The sequence below is a fragment of the Notothenia coriiceps genome, unplaced genomic scaffold (assembly GCF_000735185.1).
Source record: "Notothenia coriiceps isolate Sejong01 unplaced genomic scaffold, NC01 NC01_scaffold00034183, whole genome shotgun sequence".
NCBI classification, from domain to species: Eukaryota; Metazoa; Chordata; class Actinopteri; order Perciformes; family Nototheniidae; genus Notothenia; species Notothenia coriiceps.
In genome coordinates, this window is record NW_011366884.1 from 1 (window position 1) to 12102 (window position 12102).

General features: G+C 40.8%; 1 protein-coding gene across 1 annotated transcript in view; it reads right to left on the minus strand.

Moving 5' to 3' along the window:
* Positions 1-1522: 1522 nt before the first annotated feature.
* The window catches only part of col6a1 (collagen, type VI, alpha 1), a 24729-nt gene continuing 14149 nt past the window's right edge, over positions 1523-12102 (minus strand). The window contains exons 22-31 of the mRNA XM_010790410.1: positions 9535-9645; positions 7208-7243; positions 6842-6878; positions 6622-6630; positions 6392-6525; positions 5922-6025; positions 5208-5394; positions 4129-4300; positions 3985-4014; positions 1523-3678 (exon numbers count right to left, since the gene is read on the minus strand). Coding sequence (XP_010788712.1) covers positions 3074-3678; positions 3985-4014; positions 4129-4300; positions 5208-5394; positions 5922-6025; positions 6392-6525; positions 6622-6630; positions 6842-6878; positions 7208-7243; positions 9535-9645 — 1425 coding nt within the window. The 3' untranslated portion in view covers positions 1523-3073. The remainder of the gene's footprint in view (positions 3679-3984; positions 4015-4128; positions 4301-5207; positions 5395-5921; positions 6026-6391; positions 6526-6621; positions 6631-6841; positions 6879-7207; positions 7244-9534; positions 9646-12102) is intronic.

Consider the following 12102-nt stretch of genomic DNA (forward strand, 5'->3'; position numbering starts at 1 on the left):
ACCCTCTCTATTTTCCTCCATACCCAAATCTCTTAAAAAGGGGCTGCAACGGATCTGATACAGACTGGTCCAGATTTGAACATTTCTATGACGTCACAGAGTTGGCGCTACGGCTATTGGGCCAATTCCACCAATCAGGAGGAGACAGCCACGGACATTGCCGCTTGAAAGCGCTGGAGACGCTGTAGTACATATGCCAGGCCTGTAGATGGTGCTGTTCTCACAGAATCGGCACATGAAAAGACAGTGTTAAATTGAGCGAAATGAGGAATGGCTAAAATGCATGATCTGTTTGGTATTTTGAAAAATAAAAAGTATAAATATGCCTTATATAGGTATGGTCCTACACTATATTATTCAAATATAATCGTGTGATTCTGTTTATTTTTAGGCTACCTTACTTTGACCATCCATTCGCTGTTATTGATCATTGTGGAGAGCAGATAGACGTTTTATTTTGTATTATAGCAGCTATCGGATGGAATCAATACATGGGCTGCACAGGTTGTCATGTCCGACTATCACACGTAGAATCATAATGAAAAATACGCCGGTAAAATGTGCCTGTAGAAAACCGCTTATGCCACAAAAGGATAGCAACAACAAGTAGTTCAGATAGTCAGTTTAGCTTCGGTTGCTATGCTAACATCACCCATTTTATACCAGAGAAACTTTCATAACAGCGTTGTGATGCCGAACAGCGTCAATTCAGACTGACACACTTAATTTAATCTGGCTTTGTATGATTAAAAGCAACACGATCATCGACCCAACGCAGTCCCCCATTGTTGTTGTTGTAGTGAGCGCCTTAAAACCGTAAACGGTGACCTCATGACGCAGCAGTGGCAGCACCAGTTGGGCTCTGGGCGGTGTGAACAAAACGGGGGCTGAAAAGAAAAACCGGTTCAGAACCAGAAAAGCTCTAGCATGGAGCTAGAACGGGAACCGCGTTGGTGTGAAAGAGGCATCAGAGGGGCGTGGGGAGTGGCCCTTATTTTCATCTAAAGATAAAAGACAGAGAATCAGCACTTTTGAAACAGGGCTGAAACAGAGGGGATTATGGGATGCTACAATGCATGATCTGTTTGGTATTTCGAGCCAAACACTTCAGAGACATGTTTTGTGTATATATCTGAGACCTATAATATATTGATGAAAAACAGTATAATAGGGGACCTTTAACAATACTAATGTAAATGTCCCCTCTGTGGGACGATTAAAGGTATTCTGATACTGATTCTGATTAAAAGCGTACAGCCTCTTTACAAATTTAACAAAGCGGATCACATCTTTAAACTGTGGACTTCTAAGGGCTTATGTACATTTGGAAAAATGTTTGGTCAGGGGATAAGAGAGGATCTAGCGTCCTGTAGCTTTTGGGCCAGAATTACATTATTTTGGTCGGACTGCATCAAAGCCAGGGCTAGCCCAATAGTCATTATTGTATACTGCTCTTGTAAGCCAAGAAATTAAATTGTGAGTGTGTGTTTTTGTGTGTGTGGAGAAAAATTAGCTGAGACACTTTGGTGTGGCAACCTTTATTGAAGGAGCTCTTACAACAGTACTGAGTTTTGTATCCTCAGGTAAAAATATCTTCTTTAAACAACATGGGAAGGGGCTAAAACACTGAGAATAATAGCACCACAGATAATAACACCAGAACAGTGACTTTGGGCCACTGATGAAACAGAAATTGTGCAACTTAACAGTTAAGGGGATGAAGGCAGACACAGTTTTCTGTGTATGTGGGTGGGGCTAACAGCACCAGTCCCATTAGGTTTATTTTCCAGCCTTCAACCATGACAGATGTTTTCCTACCTCACTGATGAAGCACCAAGGTGTGTGTCCGTGTATGCGTGTATGTGTGTATGTGTGTATTTGACAGAGGTCTCTCTGCACAGGTTTCTGTCATTCTGTCATTTGAATCAGTGACCCCAGCACAACTGTTTATGGAACAATCCCCCAAGGCTACACATAAAAGAATCGCCTTCACTCCCATATGTAATTGATGATAACTCAGAGGTGCTCACACATACAGACACACACTCACACACAAACTCGGGCCGAATCACACATGTTGAGTCCAGCTGTCGTGTCCTCATTAGATCCAGGTGAAGTGCTAATGTTGGAGTCTGCCTGATGTCATGTCCTGTTTTCCCTTTAGGTTTGGTGATCTAATAGAGCTTTTAAGTGATGTCGGATGTGAGTTTCCTACAACTTTTGAAAAAATCAGAGTATTTCTAAATTACCTTTTCAACAATGCTTTATCGAGGCAAGACCTATATAAAATAAAGTTTACTGGCAAATCGTGCCCCAGTCTTCTAAATGCACAATCATCTGGGTCAGAGAATCATTCACCAAAGAATTTCTATGTTTTCAATCCACAGCTGCGGTCAGTTTGCTTACATTGTAAAATTGTGACACCACAAATCCGACACCACTTGAAAGAGTGGTAAGAGCTACAAAACTGAGTTCACATAAAAAAAATAAAAAAATTCTTCAGATGTCAGGAGCTCCGGTCCCAGAAAGACAGGATCATTTTACCACACTTTTTAGTTGAAGTAAGGGAGAGCACGGGTTAACACTGGTATAAAGTGATGCATAACACCTGAGTGGAAATCAGCTCAATGCATTTGAAAGCTAAACATTTTGTTTAGTTGTGTTTCATTACTGATGGCTCCCCGGGACAGAAGCAACCTCTTTGAATGGGACTTTTTTAGCCTGAACTTTGCCTTTTTTTGGGAGCAATTCCTCCCAGCTGTGTACTTGTCACAACAAGTAAAAAAATTCCAAAATAGTTTATGTTAGCACCATCAGTCGGGGTTATAGTCTAATGACCCCAGCATAGGAGGTGGAAATTGTACACAGCCCGAGAGAATCACCATTGGAGGCTCAACTCAGGGTAAAAAAGTCCCAAGTAAATTTCATTAAGACATTTCTGTTAGTCTGCCACACAATCATTTGTCATTTGTGACATACTCGAACACAGTGTATGGTAAATGAGTGAGACTGAATATTCATATTGGGACTAAAAAACTAAAGCGTGTTGGTCCTGTTGTACAGAGCCCTGCACTCAAGGCATGGACACCCTGCGGGAGACGGTTTGGTGGAAGACCCCATGGAGCAGAGAAGCGTAGTCTGGGACACGGAAGATATGCCGCTGGGCGTAGCTGATGTCGTCTGGCCGCCCTCTGCTCACCAGTGTGCGCAGGTTGGCCTCATTGACTTGGGTGCCGATGGTGATGACGAAGAGCTCGACCCCGGCGTCCGACACCTCACGAGCACGCTTCTCCAGCAGGGCCTCGGTGATGGCCTGAGACCTGCCATCAGAGAACAGCACCAGCTTCCTCCTGCCTCCTGATGCGTCCCCGCGGCCTTGCAAACTCTTCATGGCAAATTCCATGGCCTCTAACACGTTGGTGCCATCATTCTGGAAGCCTGCCTGCTCAATTTTATAGGACAGCAGGGTCAGATTGGTAGTTGGTGCCTGCTCCATGCGGGCGCTCCTGCTGTACTGGCCTGCACCCACTCTGACAGTGGCACCTCTCTTCCTCTCGCCACTCAGGAAACGCTCAGCCAAGCGATTGACAAAGGTCTTGCTTGTCTCAAAGTTCTTCTGGCCCACACTGGCCGAGCTATCCATCATCACCAAGATATCGGCACTTTCAGAGAAAGAGACTGTAACACAGACACAACACATCTGATTAATAACTGCTGCCAATCATAATCAAAGACTAGAGTGATTCAGTTTAAAGACAGCCAACTAGTATTTTCAATTTTCTTGTACATTTAAGGTAGGTAAACATAGGTTTAAATAGTTGATTGTTTTATGTCAACTGTCTTTATCTGAATGTACTAAGATTTAAAAGAAACCTAAAGATGGTTCAATAGCAGTAGAATAAGGTACATACAATGTTAAATACATTGAAACATGGTCCAACAACATATACAACTTATATATTTGAAATAGAAAAACAGACTTACTGGGACATTTGTAGTCGGGGCATTTCTTTTCTGAAAGAAAGAACAACAAGGGTTACTTCGTCACTTTATTTGAGGTTGGTGCAACATATTTACTTGATGGAAATTACCAGCGATGTGTGTGTTTGCACTGTGTGTGTTATTTACCTGCACAGATATTGGTTGTGAGGTTCTGAAGGAAAGTGTCATCCAGAAGTTCTGCGTAGTTGTCCAAGACAAACTGAAAGCCTGGTTTGGGGTCACTCTTACAAACCAATTCCCCAAGCTGCTCCTGGTTTGGCTCACGGCCTGAATAATCCTTCACGCCTAATCCACCCACCTGTGGAGGAGGAAGGTTTTAGTTTGGTGGGAATTTTAAAATCCTTATAAGGTAAGTGTTGTTTGCATGATGTAATGTCCATAAAATATTGACACTATCTACATTTCGGTTGCCATCTTACGGGAAAATAAAGAGTTGGTAAACAGCACCGAAAGAAAGAGGACAGAGCTTGAGTCCTGCCTTCACTTATGAAGATAATAAAATAATAACCAGAAGCGTCTGAACCAAGACAGCAAAGTCTTTATTGATCCCACATGGCAGCACATTACAGATTATTCTCATTTTTGTCAATAAAAGCCTTAAATATATACACTGCGTCATATCTACCAGAGAGCATTTTGCTGAAGGGGAAGTAAACAAAGTAGCTTTACTCAGGTAGCAGAACAACCAGAGTAATGCTAGCTGTGGAAACAAAAATGTCCTAATTTGTCATTAATAAAATACGTCTTAACCGGCAAAGAACGAGGAGTGATAAAAACGTTCTTCCATTGAGCTAGATCAGTAAGTATTCATAGCCTGTCTTCTTATTAATTCTACAGGGTGTTTTACTTGGCCTCTATCAACGCACTAAGAATAAGGTTTCTAGTTCTTTGGGATTCTTACGTTTGGTTCTGGCCATGGACAGTAATGTTAGCCAGGCTGCTAGTGGTAACCATGTTGCTAACGTCAACGAACAAGTCAATCAATCTTCTTTTATACAAGAAAATTACAAATAGAAAACATGTAGTGCCATTTCCAGAAAAAATGAAAAGCTGCGATCTCTGGGAAGCGAGATCCAAAAACAAATATGCAATAAACGCTAACCGCAATTGGTGTGGCCAAAACAAGATCTTCTAAGTTTTAACTTTAAATAGCCACAAGTGCAGCATGGGCCTTTACTGCGTCTTTCTAGGAGTATTGTACTCACCCTGAGGCCTTGACCACAGAGCACGTTGAGGGGAATCTTGTCCCTCGAAATGTCAGAACGTCCGTCTGTGAGAACGATGATGACTTTGTTCTCATGCGTCATAAGTTTGATTGAGTTCTTCAGAGCAAAATCAAGGGCCTCGCCTGTGTACGTGGCCTCAGCCAGCCACTCCAGGTCTCTCACTTTCCTGCACACACACACAGAGAAATATTATCACACAAAATCAATGGCTTTTTCTTTATAAAATCAAGGATATTGGAAAAAGCACTTGAGAACACAGTTAGAGGATTGATATATATTCCATCGTCCATCGCAAATATTAGAAGAAATAGCTGACATTTGTTTAGAATTTAAACAGAGTCGATGGGTTGTTGGTCAAACATTGTCAAGAGCATGTCAACACTAAATTTGTTTTGGCCTTCCAACCATTCTTAGCTGGCCTTTTCAGCCAAAAATACAAAGAGCTGTTGTAGTTAGCTTAGTTTGATTCTAGTAAAAGCTAAAAGCTCCTTATAGAAATTGTTAAAAATGTTTTGAAATACATGCGTTTGCTTTTTTCCAAGGGTTAGGTAACTGCATAATGTGCATAGTGGTCAGATGACAAGATTTTCAATCTTCTCATGTCATTGAAAACATGAAGAGGATGTAACCAGATACTAAACCAATGAAATCAAAGAGGAAGTCCTAAGGGAGGGCATCATTTTGTGAACTCACTGTTTAAATGCGGTGAGGCCAAGGCTGCCGCTCAGTCGGATAACTTCTTGGGCTTGTGATCCACTGTACTGGACCACACTCAAACCTGACTCATTGCCTGCAAACTGGAGGGGAAAAAAGCATTGTATGGTGACTCTGTGTTTTGTTTTGCGTGTTATGTCTACGAGTTCCTCCTCTGCCAACATTTTTGCGTCCCACCCATCATGACTAATTACATCCAATCGGAAGGAGTCATTGGAGAGACATAAAGCAAGTTCCAAAACCCAACCCAATATTTCATTTTCACAAGTTCTATTTTTAAGTCTGTTCTTGGCAATTCTGAACATCTCTGAAAACTGCTTTTGCAACTTTTTTTGTGTCACTCTAAATAAACAACACAATCCACAAAGTTCAACTGCTGGCTATCCCTTTGAGGCTAGGCAGAGATTGGATAGATATGATTTACAGTGGAGACAATTATAGGGTGTTACCTTGAGTTGCTGGTCTTTGATCAGCCTGTCTATGACTGTGACGATAAAGTCTTTGGAGAGTGCAAAGTTGGTGGCACCGATACTCTCTGAGCTGTCCACGATGAAGGCAAGGTCCATCGCTGCACACTTACACTCTGGAGGCAGACATAAACAAAATTACAAAGGATCACAATAGCCAGAGAGCATGAGAAACAACATGATCATGATGGTGACTTTAAGGGCAAACTTACCACAACAAGCTGCGCCGTGATAAGGAGAGGAAAGAGGGAAAACAACACAAATCAGAGTTAATTAACTGCGCAGGACGTAACACAACATAGCCCGTGCAACCCTAACATTCTTCAGGTTTCGATTACATGATGGGCTAATCAGGCTCTGAGTTGAAAAGGCCAACATTTCTGAAATGGGGTACATCTGGCTTCACTTCTGCGAGTTGAGCGTTAAACTTACAGCAGAGCTTCATGATGATATCCAGAATTTCACATTCCTGAAAAGAGAGGTGGAGTACGTTACAGGACAGCAAGGCCCCCTTAAATCACATTACATAACTTTTTGTACAGTTTGAAGCGGTTCCAGAATAGAGAAAACATGACAATATAATTTCCTCAGAGGTCTGTTGGTGAAAGGCTATTTTCTGGTGTGTTTAGGAAATTGAATGTGTGGCTTTAGACTGAACATACAGTATCAGTTCCAGAGTCAAAACTAGCGTGGGCCTCGAGGGGAAATCAAATCTGTGGTGTTTAGCCGACCTGTCTCAGCATAAATGAGGACGGGGGTTCAGAATAAATGGACTGATTAAATATTTGTTATACTCACATCAGTTCCTGGTGGTCCAGAAGGCCCAATAGGTCCCTGAAGAAAAAGGGAGAACGAGTGATTCATTTGATTAATGTGTTCTATCTGATTAAAAGAACTGGACAGACAAAAGTGTATCCGGTTTGACTTTTAGATGACAGAGCAAGAACTGTAACACTTTATTTTCACAGGAAAAAAAACAAAAACTGTTGATTCTTTGGAAAAACCATCACCCCTTTGACTGTAAACCAGAATCCCTCAGTCATCCAACCCACATCCACACCCACACATTTGTGAGCGTTGCTATCTTTCTGCAACAACATGTGAATCTTCCGAAAGTTCATTGCCACAGCATTTCATTTTTTGTTTTTTTTCCACTCGGCTGCTTGAAAGCCATCTGTTTTGTTTTAACAGACATTAAACTCAGTTTAAGAGCATTCTTCTCTGTGACAAAGACGCCAGTAGAGCTTGCATGTGTGCACACAGGCAGACACACACACAAGAGAGGGAAAGGGAGACGGCCGTTAATTGTAGACGAGAGAAACCGTCCGACAACGCATGCCGCAAACATGCAGAAATATGCAGCAGAGACACAAGCCAGAGGAGAGGTGAAAAGGAGAGAGGAGTAAAAAAGGGAGGACACAGAGGAAAAACAGAAAGTAGGGAAAGTGTGAGAGCTTTTAACACTGTGAGTGGACAACATGTCTCACACAGTGTTATAGTTAAACCTAGCTTTTCATCTCTTCATATGATCCAATACCATAAGCTTTCCCTTTCCAGTTGACAGGGAAACGTAATTACACTATCTTTCCAACATACTGAGCCGCACTGAGGAAAGCCTTCTTTTATGTCTTTGCATGCGGTTTGATGTTATGTTGAGTGCTGACCAACCTTAGCTCACTTAATGGATGTGTAAGGGATCAGTAGCAACCTCTGCCCATACGTAGGGAAATACACAGTAAGTGTCAAAAAATCCCATGAAAATACCAAATCCAACAATGAGTCAATGGTTGACAAAGACCTCCATTGTTGATATGAAATGAAAAACCGTTCAGTGAGTTTGACCAGTACAAAGTGAGGTGTTTCTTAGTAACACAGGCACTGTAGTTTCTTTTATTTACCATTCTGGTGCTCTAAATATTTACCATATGACTTAATGTGTACTCATCCGGAGCTGGAAGCCACTTCCAAATATAAGACTGTTTTCTCTTGTTTCAGTCAAATGTGCTTAAAAAGTAGTGTCGAGCTGTTTTATGAAAAGCTTCAAGTATTTTTTCTTAAAGTGAACCTGTCATGCTATTTTAAGGCATATATTATGGGTCTCAGATATATAAAAATATATAAAAACATGTCTATAATGTGTTTTGCTCAAAATACAAACAGATCATGCATTTCCGACATCCCTCATATCCCTCTATTCCAGCCCTGTTAAGAGAAACGCGGATTTTGGGTCCTTAGCTTTAAAAAAAAAAAAAAAGAGGAGAGGGAGCTAATGCCTGATCAGAATTCTACCGGAGATAAAGTTAAATTCTGCTGTGATAAAACGCCATCCTGTTATAAACCACATCAATGATTATTTCTGAAACAGTATGGAGCTCAAATGCTTTTGCTCTTGCGGTTTATCACAAGGTGAGTTCGTTTTTATATTTCCTGCTATCCAGTGCTCTCCAGTACAGGTTAGCTCTGATTGCTAGCGAGGCTTGCTAATACCATATTACGTCCAAAACACGTCAGGCATTGTTTCTGATAGCAACTCTCTGTGGGTCCACCATCCGAAATTACGTCATATCGGCAGCAAATCTGCATCCGCTCGTTGTACCCCCGTTTTTAGAAGATTTGGGTACGGAGGAAAAGAGAAAGGGTTTTATTTTCTGACGCTGCGTGAGTTCCCCGAAACACTGGGGACACATATTTATGTATAAAAGACATCAAAAAGTGCATTTTGCATGGTAGGTCTCTTTTAAGGAACCCTTTTTTAAGTCATTACTAGGAACGAATAGGCTTGAGGTTGAGTGCCATAGAAAGGCCCGGGAAATTATTGGTTTTGGTGTTTTCATGGGATTTGTTTATGTTTCTAAATGATGTAATTGTTTGCAACTGATGTGTCTGTCAGTGGATTTGTAAATACGCAATTAAAAATGTAATTTTCCATCAAGCTAAGCTAGGCTAATCTTTAAGCATAACTTTCCACTGTAGGTGTTTAGAAAAAATACCCCAAAGAAAGTGAGAGTAGGGTAATGGTTTGGAGTTTGGAGAGCAGTACCTCCAGTGTCTCCACTTGCACACCCCCACAAATATGCACACAAACACACCTATAAACTCATTCATTGGCTCCGTGGTAATCTTACCGGATTGCCCTCGGATCCTCTGTGACCTTTGGCCCCTTTAGATCCTTCAGGTCCTGATTTGTTGTTCTGTGGAAGCAGAAAATTAGAAGAGAATGAGAGAGAGGCCAATACCTTGATTGCCTTTCTTCATTTTTTTTTTTTAAAGAAATGCATTTTTTAGATGGTCGAAAACATCCCATCCTTCTGTACTTTAATGTTGTGTGCGGTATTCATGTAAAATGTGCAATCCTGTAAATGTCCGCCATTGGTCCGGGCATCATTCACAATAATTTGCTTGACAATTTGCAAGCTGTGTTTTTTTATTGTGGGTGTTTTTTTTACGAGTTAACAAGACTTCATGAAACTGCAGCCCAGCTATTTGCATCTGCTTCTAGTTATTACTTTCAATAATAATGTATTCTATCAAATTGTATTGTTATCATATCACAGCATCCTATTGTATTGTATCGTTTAGTTTCGTATTTAAATCACAGTAGCAACATATTGCTTGAAACTAAACTAAATGATGGCAAACGTGTCTTGTTAAAAATGTGCATCTCGTGTTCACAATTCTGAACTTCTGAAAATGTGCATTTATTCAGAACCTGAGGGTCCATTTAAGATGTGATTTAACATGTATTCTCAGAGTGGTACCATGGGTGATACTTCATTACTTACTTTCTTCAATATTTGGAGATTTTAAACTAAAGCAGGATATTCCAGAGTGAAATGTTGCAACGTTTTATATTAACTTCATGTATCTGGTGGTTGCAATCAATATAAATATAATTTGTTTTGCATTTAACAAGTGGGTTCACCTCTTTGACTGTGCAGGGCCTTTGGCTAAAATGTTTAGCCAATATTTGACAATTCAATATTTCGTAAGGCCTTTGAGACTTATTAAAGGCTATATCTCACAAAAATATTTGACTTGTGAGAAATTGCATCACAAATCAAACAGCTTCAAAGGCTAGAGTCAGTCTGAGAAAAGCCTCTGAAACCATTTAAAATCTTAACTGAGCCAGGTTTGGTCCTGTCCGGCCCTCTATCTGCCACACCAGTTCAGCAGCTGCAGGATGAGGAGCAGCCAAAAGCCCTGCAGCTGCTGCACTCTGACCCGCTGCTGATCACTGTGACATTAGACTGTAAAGTGTGGAGAAAAATGAGCGTAAACACTCCAAATCAATTTAGGAAAATTATCTCATCTTTAAGTTCCAAGTTCCCACAGACACTGTTACACACTTTAAAGAAATGTGGGCGACTTGGTTCGAGGAAAACCGTTGCATAACATTTTAAAGTGATGCAAAATTGCAAATTCAGAGCAGATACCGTAATGGAGGAACAAAACCACTTTCTGAACGCCTTGCAAACACATGTGCCGAATCATAAGACGAGTTATTTATGGAGCATCCCCTTAGACATTAGAATTTCCAAGATCTAAGCGATACATTTGAGATAAAGCTCAGGAAGTAAGAAAAAAGACGTTTCCTGAAGAAAAATACTTTGCTTCACTTCTCATGTTTGGATGAACCTCATCAAACCACACATATGATAGCTTTTAAGTTAAGTTAACGACTTCAAACTCTGAAGAGAATATTCAGTTTTTTTCTAGTAAATTCTGAATGTTGTCTTTGGATTTTCACCCCACTCCCCTGGCTTCATAAATTGTAATATAAATGATTTACCTGCAATGGTCTTAATAGGCTATTGTAGATTAGCAGCTTTTTTGTGTAACAACAAATGTACTCTGTAACTGTACAATTCTGAACCCTGTAACATGAAGAGCTCCATGTATCAAATCCCAAAACTTTCAGAAAGGTTTTCCACACATCTCTATCTCATCTGTGCTCCAAATCCATTTGGATTGGTAGTCGCATAATTACACATTTGTTGCTCAAGAAATGCCAGAATGATTTGAAATGCAGTGAGGGCAAGAAGGTCACAAATCCTCACAATAAATCATTGTTGCTCTTTGATCTGAGCTGCGAGCTGACTCCAATCAGCAGATCAGCACTGAGGCTGAAGCACCCTTAACCTACAGTGGACGGGTATGAAATATAAAGAGAGGCAGAGAGGGAAGTTAATGTCAAACACCTGGCTTTAAACACACACACACACACACACACACACACACACACACACACACACACACACACACACACACACACACACACACACACACACACACACACACACACACACACAGATCTGACTGTTTGTCGTAACTTGTTGAAAATGTGTATATTATCATTTAGAAGTGTGTCTGCTAATACATTGGTGAAAAGTCAAAAGGTCTGTCTCCACCACCTCTGTCTGCACCCCCTGGGCCCTATGGCTTGAAAAAGTGCAGGTCTGCACTGTGTGAAAATATTCAAACAATTTAAATTGTAAATCCTGTCGCTCAAAAATCACAATCAAGCCAGAGGCATCAGATGATCTGAATATGCTGTTGGCCAGTTTGATGTCTCATGATTTCAAGTTAAACCCTTTTTTCGCTCTACAGTCACTAACAGTGAACAGCAGAGTGTAAAACTTGTTGGAACAAACAAGTCATTGTCCAGAGAAACAGATATAATGGACCGTTAAGAA